General features: G+C 47.5%; 1 protein-coding gene across 1 annotated transcript in view; it reads left to right on the top strand.

Moving 5' to 3' along the window:
* The window catches only part of LOC126191091 (UDP-glucosyltransferase 2-like), a 72,274-nt gene extending 59,513 nt beyond the window's left edge, over window positions 1–12,761 (top strand). Inside the window, exons 5-6 of the mRNA XM_049931818.1 lie at window positions 3,566–3,785; window positions 12,199–12,761. Of these exons, the coding sequence (XP_049787775.1) occupies window positions 3,566–3,785; window positions 12,199–12,490 (512 nt within the window). The 3' untranslated portion in view covers window positions 12,491–12,761. The remainder of the gene's footprint in view (window positions 1–3,565; window positions 3,786–12,198) is intronic.
* The last annotated feature ends 2,044 nt before the right edge of the window (window positions 12,762–14,805 follow it).

Below are 14,805 nucleotides of genomic sequence, written 5' to 3'. Positions count from 1 at the left end.
AAAGAGTTTGGAATGAAACTGAACATAAGCATGACAATTAACATCTCACTAGATGGAATGGTATTAGAACAGATTCAGTCATTCCAGTACTTGTGAAGCTTGATGACGTCCAGTGGAAGTTGTGCAGAGGAAGTTGTGATGAGAAAGAGAGCTTTTGGGGGACTGATAGGTTTGCTAACAGACAGAAACATTCCCATAATTCTTAGGAGGAGGTTCACCAAATGTTTTGTGTGGAGTGTGGTATCTTACGATACTGAAACGTTGACAGTCAGACAATAAGAACAAAAGTATTTTAAAAGTTTTGAAATGTGATTATGGAGAAGAATGGAGAAAGTGAAATGGATGGATAGAATGAGAAATCATGAGGTACCGAGCAGCGAAGGAGAGGAGCGGAGCTTCAGTTTGATGATATAGAAGAGGAAAATACATTGGATGGGACGTATATTACATAGGAATGGCCTGCTACAGAGAAATATGGAGGGAAAATAAAAACGAAAAAGAGGGAGACGAGGCAGAAAGTTTGGAATGCTGAGAGATGTATCGAAAGGAAGAAGCTGCAACCAAATGAAGGAGGATGCTAAGGACAGAGAGATATGGAGGATGTTCAACTGATACCTACCTGAGGGCAGATTAGTGAAAAAAGTAGAAAAAGAAGAAGAAGAAGAGTCATACATCAGACGATGCTTAGAGGAGGGTGTGTAGTGTGTGAAAGCGACAGGAAGAAACGCAACGTGTGTGACACGTCATAGCAATGGTACTGCCTTTATGTTTGTATGACTCTTATTACACTGGTAATGCTGATATCAGCCACGTTGAAAAGATGACAGAATTTCAGTGCTATCGTATTTTTCTCTTTCGAAGAATGAGGATTTGCTGAATAGTAATGCCCCCGAATTTTTTATGTAAAAATTCTCAATGCTTTTGGAATGAAACAAACATTATTAATTTCTATGTCTTCATTCTCCATGTCTACATATTTGCAAATCTCTGCCGCTAGAGTGCTCAAAATTGTAGCGTGTAACATAACGGTGTGTAACGTAATGTTGTCGGTGTGTGAGAAACAGTGAGCTGTATTCGAGTTTCGAATCCGAAGTACTCCTCTACGCATGGAGCACCCTCTGCTTCACCATGAGAATGCCAGAGCACACACGAGTGCTACGACGTATGCAAGAATCGGACGCCTCAGGTTCACAATCTTTGATTATCCTCCGTGAATTCCTGACTTGGCCCCATCCGAATTTCAACTGTTTCCAAAACTTACAATAACCTCTTCGAGGACATCAGTTTAATAGTGAGGAAGCGGTGCAAGCACAGGTGAGGTTGTGGCTCCATCAGAAATGACAGCCATTCTACACTGATGTTATCAACAGTCTCTCGTTGCGAGAAGTGCGTTCATCACCACTGTGATAATGTTGAGAATTAAGCATGTACACACGTGTAACATAGATTAAAGTTGCAAATTTCAATAACATACGTTTTATTTAAAAAGCTTTAACAGATTTCACACAAAAAATTCGGAGGCGTTAATTTTCAGCACGCCCTCGTATTTAAGAAACTAAAATACAGAATATCCAAAGTTTGCCATTGATTTTCTTCGCAGCCATACAAACAAAATCTGTCTCAAAATTTGAGTAGAAACCCTGGAACTACAGCTCTAGAAGAAAACGGAAGACTAAAATATTTTTAAAAATATGCGTGATATTGTCGAAAGTCCTTTTACAATTTGGAATGGTCCCAAGGACGTACAGTAATCCATATGCATAAAATTGTATAATTTGTATCATACTTCGATCGCAAATATTTTTTATATTTTATTTGAGCCCTAGTTTCGATAATTAATAATAATTTTAAGATCGGTCTTTGTTAATACACTCCTGGAAATGGAAAAAAGAACACATTGACACCGGTGTGTCAGACCCACCATACTTGCTCCGGACACTGCGAGAGGGCTGTACAAGCAATGATCACACGCACGGCACAGCGGACACACCAGGAACCGCGGTGTTGGCCGTCGAATGGCGCTAGCTGCGCAGCATTTGTGCACCGCCGCCGTCAGTGTCAGCCAGTTTGCCGTGGCATACGGAGCTCCATCGCAGTCTTTAACACTGGTAGCATGCCGCGACAGCGTGGACGTGAACCGTATGTGCAGTTGACGGACTTTGAGCGAGGGCGTATAGTGGGCATGCGGGAGGCCGGGTGGGCGTACCGCCGAATTGCTCAACACGTGGGGCGTGAGGTCTCCACACTACATCGATGTTGTCGCCAGTGGTCGGCGGAAGGTGCACGTGCCCGTCGACCTGGGACCGGACCGCAGCGACGCACGGATGCACGCCAAGACCGTAGGATCCTACGCAGTGCCGTAGGGGACCGCACCGCCACTTCCCAGCAAATTAGGGACACTGTTGCTCCTGGAGTATCGGCGAGGACCATTCGCAACCGTCTCCATGAAGCTGGGCTACGGTCCCGCACACCGTTAGGCTGTCTTCCGCTCACGCCCCAACATCGTGCAGCCCGCCTCCAGTGGTGTCGCGACAGGCGTGAATGGAGGGACGAATGGAGACGTGTCGTCTTCAGCGATGAGAGTCGCTTCTGCCTTGGTGCCAAGGATGGTAGTATGCGTGTTTGGCGCCGTGCAGGTGAGCGCCACAATCAGGACTGCATACGACCGAGGCACACAGGGCCAACACCCGGCATCATGGTGTGGGGAGCGATCTCCTACACTGGCCGTACACCACTGGTGATCGTCGAGGGGACACTGAATAGTGCACGGTACATCCAAACCGTCATCGAACCCATCGTTCTACCATTCCTAGACCGGCAAGGGAACTTGCTGTTCCAACAGGACAATGCACGTCCGCATGTATCCCGTGCCACCCAACGTGCTCTAGAAGGTGTAAGTCAACTACCCTGGCCAGCAAGATCTCCGGATCTGTCCCCCATTGAGCATGTTTGGGACTGGATGAAGCGTCGTCTCACGCGGTCTGCACGTCCAGCACGAACGCTGGTCCAACTGAGGCGCCAGGTGGAAATGGCATGGCAAGCCGTTCCACAGGACTACATCCAGAATCTCTACGATCGTCTCCATGGGAGAATAGCAGCCTGCATTGCTGCGAAAGGTGGATATACACTGTACTAGTGCCGACATTGTGCATGCTCTGTTGCCTGTGTCTATGTGCCTGTGGTTCTGTCAGTGTGATCATGTGATGTATCTGACCCCAGGAATGTGTCAATAAAGTTTCCCCTTCCTGGGACAATGAATTCACGGTGTTCTTATTTCAATTTCCAGGAGTGTATAATGGTACAGAATACGTAAAATGTGAGCTGAGAATAGCAGTGTTAAAATTACAGCACGTGATAAAACATAAGGACAAATCATTGTACGTGACGCAAACTCTGAACTATTCTGTGTCTTTATTCCTACTTGCTATGTCCATTACGATAGAGGTATCTGTACCCACTATAGATTAGAATGTGGTGTTGGAATATTGCTGTCCGTATTACAGGCATTCGACACCGTTGTGTCAGGAGTGAGTGCTGACGGCGTGCGATTTTGTGTTTGTGGCAGACCACCCCAAGACCGTGGCGTTCATCACACACGGCGGGATGCTGGGCCTGCAGGAGGCGGTTGCGGCAGGGGTGCCCATGCTGGTGGTGCCCGTCCTAGGCGACCAGCCGCACAACGCCGCATCCCTGAGCAGCCGCGGCGTCGCCCTGACTTTGACCGTGCGTCAGCTAACTGAGCACAATGTGCGTGATGCCCTGGACAGGCTCGTCAACGACACCAGGTGAGCACGCCGAGAGCAATCGCGGCATCGCCTTCCCCTGACCTTCTGACAGCTGACCAAGCAGAGAGAATATGACTCCAATGACAGACTCGTCTATGATGATGATGATGATGATTAGTGTTTTAGGGCGCACAACAGCGAGGTTATCAGCGCCCGTTCCCAAAAGTTCAATTCAGAGCCAAATGGTGAGGGAATTGGGATCGTTCAAATGGCAACGTTGGACACAGCACATCTAAACAGGGAGATAAAACTAAAAATAAAATAGCAGTACAAACAGGTAAAAATAATTAACGGTTGCTGAGTAACCACTTACAAATAATGGGTGACCAAACCACTGGACAGCACATTAAGACTTCAATTCCAATATTTTGGAAAGCAGGCCTGACATCACACAAAAACGTAAAACTCTAGCGACACTCGCCTCATTATTAGTTAAAAGAGAGGGTAGGTCTGGTGGGAAACTGAAATCTTCCCTCAAACCCGCATATAAAACACACTCAGTTAAAATATGTCGTATCGACAGCTGTGTCCCACATGTCTCACACGTTGGTGGCTCCTCACGACGTAACAGAAAACCATGTGTCAAAGGACAATGTCCTATTCGAAGCCGTGTAAGGGCTACTTCCTCAGCGCGTCGTTGTCGGAAGGAGGTGAGCCACGGTCGGACAGAATCCTTCTTCACCGCTCGCAACTTACTATCCCTCACGTCCAGCCACTGAGCCTCCCACCAACGCATGACCTTCCGAGTCACGAAAGACGTAATGGCCTGCAGGGGGACGGAACAGCGAGTGACATCAGACGAGCACGCCTTGAGCACCTGTAGCATAGCCTTGCCGTGACCTTGTGAGAGATGATCAAGCAGAGTGAATGTGACACTAATCACAGACTCGGCAATGACATCTGGTGAGCATGCCATGAGCAGCCGCGGCATCGCCTCGGCGTGACCTTGTCACAGCTGACCAAACAGAATGAACATGACGCCCTTGACAGGCTTGTAACTGACACCAGGTGAGCACGCCATGACCAGCCATGGCATCGCCCTGCCCTGACCTTGTGACAGCTGACCAAGTAGAGTGAACATGACTCCAATGACAGACTCGTCTATGACATCAGACGAGCACGCCATGAGCAGCTGTAGCGTAGCCTTGCCCTGACCTTGCGAGAGATGACCAAGTGGAGTGAACATGACACTCTTGACGGACTCATCTATGACACCAGGTGACCACGCCAGGAGCAGCTGCAGTGTTGCCTTGCACTAAGCTTGCAACAGCAGACCGAACAAACACTGACACTCCAGACAAGTTTATCAATGACACCAGCTTAGCGCAGTATAAGTAGCAATGATGTTGTCTTGATCCTGACCGTGCAACACCATAACGAGCACATTGTGCATGAATGTCTTGACAGGCTCACGAAAGAGACCAGGCGAGTGCACCACGAGCAACTGTGTAGTGTCCCTCTAACTCTCACAGTGTGCCAGCTGACCGTGCCCAAGTGCGCACAATGCCCTTGACATGTTGGTCGATGGCACAAAGTGAAATCACAATGAGCACCCGTGGCGCCACCTTGACGTTTGATTGTGAACGAAATTTGATACAAGAAGAGTATGCACAAGATTTGTGAGTGAAATCAGTGTATCGTAATAATTCAGAGTGTGATTCTTAAGGGGATGAAATCGACAAATGTTTAAGACACTTCGTGACAACCCTAATGTTCGGAATGGGAACAATACTGATTATAATATACATTGTGTTTCACAACTTACTGTCTCTAGGATCCTACTCGGTCGCTAGACAAACAATCAAACCATTTGTATTAATGAGATATATTACAATTGATCAAATACAATACTTAACTTTGGCAATTATGAAGATGTGTCGCAAGCAAAGGGCGACATACGAAATAATCAGTCTTTGCAGTGACTACTGATCTCTAACAGACAAAAGTCTTTCCTGAACTGCTATCGAAGTGCCTAACGTTGACGCTGCTATCCAAGTCCCTAATCTTGGAGATGCCCCACCAGTCTTCTTCGCAAAGGGGCTGCTGGGCTACTGCTCTCGTGTTGTCGTCCTGCCAAGGAGGTCAGTGAGCGTCCGATTGGTTGGATTCTTCTCACAGCCTCTCTTCTATTTCGGTCCTAGCTGGCGTGCTGGCGCTTGACTTTATGCCGTAGCACAGTTCATGTTACACGCTTCTAGGAGGAACCAATGTCTTCAAACGATATCCAACGACGTTATAGACAATCAAAGTTTTAGGCGACGGCTCCTGTAAATGTATGTACGCTACTGGCCATTAAAATTACTACACCAAGAAGAATTGCAGATGATAAACGGGTATTCATTGGACAAACATACACTCCTGGAAATTGAAATAAGAACACCGTGAATTCATTGTCCCAGGAAGGGGAAACTTTATTGACACATTCCTGGGGTCAGATACATCACATGATCACACTGACAGAACCACAGGCACATAGACACAGGCAACAGAGCATGCACAATGTCGGCACTAGTACAGTGTATATCCACCTTTCGCAGCAATGCAGGCTGCTGTTCTCCCATGGAGACGATCGTAGAGATGCTGGATGTAGTCCTGTGGAATGGCTTGCCATGCCATTTCCACCTGGCGCCTCAGTTGGACCAGCGTTCGTGCTGGACGTGCAGACCGCGTGAGACGACGCTTCATCCAATCCCAAACATGCTCAATGGGACAGATCCGGAGATCTTGCTCGCCAGGGTAGTTGACTTACACATTCTAGAGCACGTTGGGTGGCACGGGATACATGCGGACGTGCATTGTCCTGTTGGAACAGCAAGTTCCCTTGCCGGTCTAGGAATGGTAGAACGATGGGTTCGATGACGGTTTGGATGTACCGTGCACTATTCAGTGTCCCCTCGACGATCACCAGTAGTGTACGGCCAGTGTAGGAGATCGCTCCCCACACCATGATGCCGGGTGTTGGCCCTGTGTGCCTCGGTCGTATGCAGTCCTGATTGTGGCGCTCACCTGCACGGCGCCAAACACGCATACGACCATCATTGGCACCAAGGCAGAAGCGACTCTCATCGCTGAAGACGACACGTCTCCATCCGTCCCTCCATTCACGCCTGTCGCGACACCACTGGAGGCGGGCTGCACGATGTTGGGGCGTGAGCGGAAGACGGCCTAACGGTGTGCGGGACCGTAGCCCAGCTACATGGAGACGGTTGCGAATGGTCCTCGCCGATACCCCAGGAGCAACAGTGTCCCTAATTTGCTGGGAAGTGGCGGTGCGGTCCCCTACGGCACTGCGTAGGATCCTACGGTCTTGGCGTGCATCCGTGCGTCGCTGCGGTCCGGTCCCAGGTCGACGGGCACGTGCACCTTCCGCCGACCACTGGCGACAACATCGATGTACTGTGGAGACCTCACGCCCCACGTGTTGAGCAATTCGGCGGTACGTCCACCCGGCCTCCCGCATGCCCACTATACGCCCTCGCTCAAAGTCCGTCAACTGCACATACGGTTCACGTCCACGCTGTCGCGGCATGCTACCAGTGTTAAAGACTGCGATGGAGCTCCGTATGCCACGGCAAACTGGCTGACACTGACGACGGCGGTGCACAAATGCTGCGCAGCTAGCGCCATTCGACGGCCAACACCGCGGTTCCTGGTGTGTCCGCTGTGCCGTGCGTGTGATCATTGCTTGTACAGCCCTCTCGCAGTGTCCGGAGCAAGTATGGTGGGTCTGACACACCGGTGTCAATGTGTTGTTTTTTCCATTTCCAGGAGTGTATTATACTAGAACTGACATGTGATTACATTTTCATGCAATTTGGGTGCATAGATCCTGAGAAATCAGTACCCAGTAATAACGGCCTTGATACGCCTGGGCATTGAGTCGAACAGAGCTTGGATGGCGTGTACAGGTACAGCTGCCCATGCAGCTTCAACACGATACCACAGTTCATCAGGAGTAGTGACTGGCGTATTGTGACGAGCCAGTTGCTCGGCCACCAGACGTTTTCAGTTGGTGAGATATCTGGTGAATGTGCTGGCCAGGGCAGCAGTCGTACATTTTCTGTATCCAGAAAGGCCTGTACAGGACTTGCAACATGCGGTCGTGCATTATCCTGCTAAAATGTACGGTTTCGCAGGGATCGAATGAAGGATAGAGCCACGGGTCGTAACACATCTGAAATGTAACGTCCACTGTTCAAACTGCCGTCAATGCGAACAAGAGGTGACCGAGACGTGTAACCAATGGCACCCCATACCATCACGCTGGGTGATACGCCAGTATGGCGATGACGAATACACGCTTCCAATGTTCGTTCACCACGATGTCGCCAAACACGGATGCGACCAGCATGATTCTGTAAACCAAACCTGGATTCATCCGAAAAAAATGACGTTTTGCCATTCGTGCACACAGGTTCGTCGTTCAGTACACCATCGGAGGCGTTCCTGTCTGTGATGCAGCGTCAAGGGTAACCGCAGCCATGGTCTCCGAGCTGATAGTCCATGCTGCTGCAAACATCGTCGAACTGTTAGTGGAGATGGTTGTTGTCTTGCAAACGTCCCCATCTGTTGACTCAGGGATCGAGACGTGGCTGCACGATCCGTTACGGCCATGTGGATGAGATGCCTGTCATCTCGACTGCTAGTGATACGACACCGTTGGGATCCAGCACGGCGTTCCGTATTACCCTCCTGAACCCACCGATTCGATATTCTGCTAACAGTCATTGGATCTCGACCAACGTGAGCAGCAATGCCGCGATACGATAAACGGCAATCGTGATAGCCTAAAATCCGACCTTTACCGGAATCGTGATGGTACGCATTTCTCCTCCTTACACGAGGCATCAAAACGTTTCACCAGGCAACGCAGGTCAACTGTTGTTTGTGTATGAGAGATCTGTTGGAAACTTTCCTCATGTCAGCACGTTGTAGGTGTCGCCACCGGCGCCAACCTTGTGTGAATGCTCTGAAAAGCTAATTATTTGCATATCACAGCATCTTCTTGCTGTCGGTTAAGTTTCGCGTCAGTAGCACGGCATATTCGTGGTGTAGCAATTTGAATGGCCAGTAGTGTATGCACACATGATGATTCCGTGATGACGTTACAAACTTTCTAGGATGATGGTGAAGGATAAATGCATCAGTTTCAGGTAAGAGTCGCTGTACAGGAAACGAAAGAGTCGATAGTTATAAGTGAAAACCTTTCTGATATCTCGGACAATGGACTACATAAACTGGTACTGTTGTTGCTAAGATTGTTTGATAGGCAACTTCCAGAGGTGGTAGTAGGGGCTAAAACAAGGTAAAATCATCCCCTGAATGTCCTGGGACCGAGACGCAGCAAACGCTGGGTACACTTCCTCCCCTTAACAAATTCGAGATAGGTGAATGTAGACCAAGTGTCCGCATGTCTTTCTTCTTCTTCATGTGCCGTCTCCTCTAAGAAGGTTGGCTGTCATCATGGCAATTTCTGATCTTGATTTGGCTGATCTAAGGAGTTCTGACGTTGAGCAGTTGTACCAATTTTTTAAATTGTCAATCCAGGATGTCCGTCTTCTACCCCTCGTTCTCTTCCCACAAATTTTCCCTTCTAGTATTATTTGCAATATTTTGTAATTTACTCCCCTAATAACATGGCCTAAATATTGTAGCTTCCTTACTTTAATAGTTTTAATTAATTCTTTTTCCTTTCCCATTCTTCTTAGGACATCTTGATTAGTAATCCTCGACACCCAACTAATTCTAAGTATTCTTCTATATGCCCACATTTCAAAAGCTTCTAAACTGTTCATGTCCTTCTTTTTCAATGTCCACGCTTCCATTCCGTATAATAATTTTGAGAATACATAGCATCTTTGCAACCTCATTTTTGTGTTTAAACAAATGTCTCTCGAACAGAATGCATTTTTCATCTTATTAAAGATACTTCTGGCCTGTCCTATTCTCGATTTAATTTCTTCTGAGCTTTCAATCTCCTCATTTACAATTGTTCCGAGATATTTAAATTTACGTACTTGATCGACTCTTTCCCTATTGATTGTAAGATTTTCTTGTCGGTGTGTTTTAGATATCACCATGAACTTAGTCTTGCTTACGTTAAGAGTCAAGCCAAATTCTTCACTTTTTTCTGCGACTTTGTCAAGAAGTAATTGTAGATCTTTGAGGTTTCCAGCTAGTAGTGCAGTGTCATCAGCAAACCTAACATTGTTAATGTTTAGCCCATTCACTTTAATGCCAGCTATTTCATCTGATAGAGCTGCCTGGAATATTTCTTCTGAATACATATTAAACAATAAGGGTGAGAGAACGCAACCTTGTCTCACACCCCTCTTTATTTCTATATCATTCGATAACTCATTTTCTACCTTCACGGTTGCGGTTTGATTGTAGTAGAGGTTATATATAATGCAGATGTATTTCTTATCAAGTGTTTTCTTTTCTAACAATTCTATGTCTTTGCACCGATCATATCAGGTTGTAACTCCGTCAGTGTAAATTTCGTAAGTTTTCATCTCTGTTAATTAAATTTTTCTTCCTTTGCAACGATGGAGAGCAGATAGCTTAAGTGTTTTCACATCTGTAATGTGCCTTGTAGGTACTGCATTCGAATCCCACACGGTGTTATTTTCCTGAATTTTATTGGTTTTGAACCGAATTTTTGTTGGCAACGATGGTAAGATAGCCATAGGATCCTGAGTTAGTCCACAGAGTCCGCGTTCGAATCCTGGAGACAGCAATGCTTTATCTACCTTTTTCAAAAAAAACTTGTATAACAGAGCTGGTAAGCTGTCCATTCATATTGCTAGCAGCGGAAATATCCTCATTTCGGAGCACAAAAACAGCGAGTATGTTCCTATTTACTTAAAATACTCTGGCTGAGAAGTGTGCACCTTTAAAAAATTTTGCATGCGGAGACGTTACCGCTCTTTTTAACACACAGCTTGCCTCTCACTCTCACAGCCTCACATCCCTGCAGCTCGCTCACAGCCGCCGGTCAGTCACTGTAAGTCGGTCAACCCACCCACGCGCACTTGCCGTTCTCAACCAATCATCTAGCCTAACTCGTTGTCTCTCAAACTGTCAGTGTCTCCTGTCTCACATCCATAGTTTCCTTTATTCTGGTCCTGACAGCGTGCTGTCGCTGTCCGTGTCTCCCTCTTCCTCGCTCTTACTGCTACTTTCTCGTTCCTTCCTTCCCACTACTGCTGTCTCTTCTCACAGTCACTATCTCCCTCTTGCTCGTTATCACTGTCGTAGACGCCGTCTCTCATTATCACCGTCTCTCTCCCACTTCCTCCTCTTTTTGCTCTCCCACTGGCGCTGTCTTTTTCACTCTTTTCCCAGCACCGTTCTGTCACTGCCGCTGTGTCTCTTTTTCTTTCACACTGCCCTTGTCTCCTTAGCTCCTTCCAGACCACTACCACTGCCTGCTTATTACTTTTCCGCCTCTTACACAACAGCAACTGTATCTATCTCTCTCAATGTAAAAAAGCGCGAATGTGTTCGCATGCCGAAATATTCGGGAAATCTGTAAATGTGCTGAGAAGTGTGGTGTCACCGCCAGACACCACACTTGCTAGGTGGTAGCTTTAAATCGGCCGCGGTCCATTAGTACATGTCGGACCCGCGTGTCGCCACTGTCAGTAATTGCAGACCGAGCGCCACCACACAGCAGGTCTTGAGAGACTTACTAGCACTCGCCCCAGTTGTACGACGACTTTGCTAGCGATACACTGACGAAGCCTTTCTCTCATTTGCCGAGAGATAGTTAGAATAGCCTTCAGCTAAGTCCATGGCTACGACCTAGCAAGGCGCCATTAACCATTTCTAGAGAGAGTCTCATTGTATCATCAAGAATGCTGTATACAAATGATGGATTAAAGTTAAGTATTCCAGCATCTACGTACTTTTCTTTATAGCATTCATTACGTATCCTGTTTCAGACCTAACGCCAGCCGGCGTGTGTAAACGCGTGCCTTTCGGTTACCCGTCACTGTGGACTGGCTGTCTTGTCAGTCCACTACAAGAAGCACTAAGATAAGTCATAGGGTCAGTATTGCCTCACGTGTTCCAACATTTCTGCGGAATCCAAACTGACCTTCCCCGAGGTCGGCTTCTATCAGTTTTTCCATTCGTCTGTAAAGAATTCGCGTTAGTATTTTGCAGCTGTGACTTATTAAACTGGTAGTTCGGTAATTTTCACAGCTGTCAACACCTGCTTTCTTTGGGATTGGGATTATTATATTCTTCTTGAAGTCTGAGGGTATTTCGCCTGTCTCATACATCTTGCTCACCAGATGGTAGAGTTTTGTCAGTACACAGTACAACGCCACAATTCGCATTAGTTATTTTCGTCATCTCTTACGCAGAGTACACAGTGACCACCTTGCTGCCATCTCCATTGTTTCAGCTACAGGAAGCGCATGAAGCAGCTGTCGCAGGTGTTTCGGGACCGCCCCCGGCCGCCGCTGGAGGAGGCGGTGTACTGGGTGGAGTACGTCATCAGGCACCGGGGGGCGCCGCACCTCAGGTCAGCCGCGGTGGACCTCGCGTGGTACCAGTACCTGCTGCTAGACGTCGCCGCTCTCATTCTGGCCACAGTACTGCTCGCGCTGGCGTCCGTCTACGCCGGTCTGCGCTGGATACTCGGACCTCTCTTAGCCGGCAATCGAGCGCAGCGGAAGAAAATCAAGAGTAACTGAACAACAGTCAGCTGTGCTAGTGTACGGCCCGACGAAAGTCGCGATTAAAATATCGTGACAGATGTCAGGTGAAGCCGTACACTTTGAGTGGAATGTTACTTGCTGGTTATACGTGTTGCCGCACAGTGCTGAAATTACGCTTTTTGCATTGTTTTTATGAGGGTTGGCCAGAAAGCAATGCACCGCATTTTTTCCTTCAACAATCCTTCATTGAACATACAGAGAAATACACACATGAAGGGCCGGCCGGAGTGGCCGAGCGGTCCTAGGCGCAACAAAAAAATGGCCCTGAGCACTATGGGACTTAACATCTATGGTCATCAGTCCCCCCGAACTTAGAACTACTTAAACCTAACTAACCTAAGGACAGCACATAACACCCAGCCATCACGAGGCAGAGAAAATCCCTGATCCCGCCGGGAATCGAACCCGGGAACCCGGGCGTGGGAAGCGAGAACGCTACCGCACGACCACGAGATGCGGGCCCTAGGCGCTACAGTCTGGGACCGCGCGACCGCTACGGTCGCAGGTTCGAATCCTGCCTCGGGCATGGATGTGTGTGATGTCCTTAGGTTAGTTAGGTTTAAGTAGTTCTAAGTTCTTGGGGACTGATGACCTCAGCTGTTAAGTCTCATAGTACTCAGAGCCAACCAACACACATGAAGGAATGGTGTTTTTTCCATACACCCTGTTTTTCCACGTAATCTCCATTCCATTCTATGGCATTCCTGCAGCTCGAGACAAGGACGTGTATGCCCTGTCGGTACCAGTCATTGTCCTGGTGGTGCAGCCAGTGCTTCACTATGTGAATCATCTCCTCAGCGTCCTCAAAATGTCTTCCAGGAATGTCATCCCTCAATAGCCTAAACAAGTGAAAGTCTGAGGGGGCTATGTCAGGTTGTAAGTTTTGTATTGGTAACGCCACGTAGCGCTCTGTGTGAAAACCACTGGCTGTGCTGTGTGCAGTCTGTGGCTGGTTAGCATTGTTGCAATATTCGCTATTGTAGTGGGCAGTCGGGTGTTAACAGCGCGTAGCGTTGCACAGTTGGATGTGAGCCGTCAGCAGTGGTGGATGTGGGGAGAGAGATGGCGGAGTTTTGAGAGCGGATGATCTGGACGTGTGTCCATCAGAGACAGTAAATTTGTAAGACTGGATGTCATGAACTGCTATATATATATATTATGACTTTTGAACACTATTAAGGTAAATACATTGTTTGTTCTCTTTCAAAATCTTTCATTTGCTAACTATGCCTGTCAGTAGTTAGTGCCTTCAGTAGTTAGAATCTTTTATTTAGCTGGCAGTATTGGCGCTCGCTGTATTGCAGTAGTTCGAGTAACGAAGATTTTTGTGGGGTAAGTGATTTGTGAAAGGTATAGGTTATTGTTAGTCAGGGCCATTCTTTTGTAGGGATGTTTCAAAGTCAGATTGCGTTGCGCTAAAAATATTGTGTGTCAGTTTAGTGTTGATCAGAATAAGTAAAGAGAGAAATGTCTGAGTACGTTCAGTTCTGCTCAGCTGTTTGAAAATCAAATAAAGTAAGAGGTTTATCAGCACAGTAATTCATTAATTTTTCTAAGGGGACGTTTGAAGGTGTGTCAGGTGTGACAGTCGTGGATGGTCTCCCCGACCGCTACAAATCGTGGAGGTCCGCCAAACCGCCTTCTGATGATCTCATCCGCCGTGCCCAGCGACTAACTGTACTTCTGTCGACAGCAGATGCTCCATAGACTTTGCACAAGCGTTTATGAATATTCCTCACAGTTTCTTTCTCTGCAGTAAGAAATTCAATGATGGCACGCTGCTTTTAACGTACATCATCTACAGACACCATTCTGAAACTTCTCTGCGGCTACGCTATCTGTCGGAAATGACGGAAACTGGACGCGCTCACTCAGAAGACTTCAGCTAATGCACAGTAACGTTTAGCAGTCATAACACTGTTTTCGGATGAGAAAAAGAAATTGCGGTGCATTATTTTCTGGGCAACCCTCGGATGGGAGGCGTTTTCAACAGCAAGCCAACATGTAATACAGAGTAAATTTCACGACGGTTAAACGAAACTGGGTAGTCCAGATAGTCGCATAGGAGTATATTAGGCAAAATTTTTCCTTGCAGCATCGTGCTTCATGGGTTTCCCTGCCGCACGCCGCTCCCCCCCCCCCCCTCCCCCTCCCCTCCATCCCTTCGCTCTAGTAGCACAATCCTTATCAGGCTAAATAAAATAAATTTTTATAGAATTCCTAACCTCACAGAGCGTGAGCTGTGTGTTCGTCTGCATATGTTGTGCAAGTATCAAATGTGGGTGTAAGGA

The sequence above is a fragment of the Schistocerca cancellata genome, chromosome 6, assembly GCF_023864275.1.
Source record: "Schistocerca cancellata isolate TAMUIC-IGC-003103 chromosome 6, iqSchCanc2.1, whole genome shotgun sequence".
Lineage (NCBI taxonomy): Eukaryota > Metazoa > Arthropoda > Insecta > Orthoptera > Acrididae > Schistocerca > Schistocerca cancellata.
The sequence above is the reverse complement of the archived record's forward strand: the minus strand, read 5'-3'. Positions and strand labels throughout refer to the sequence as shown.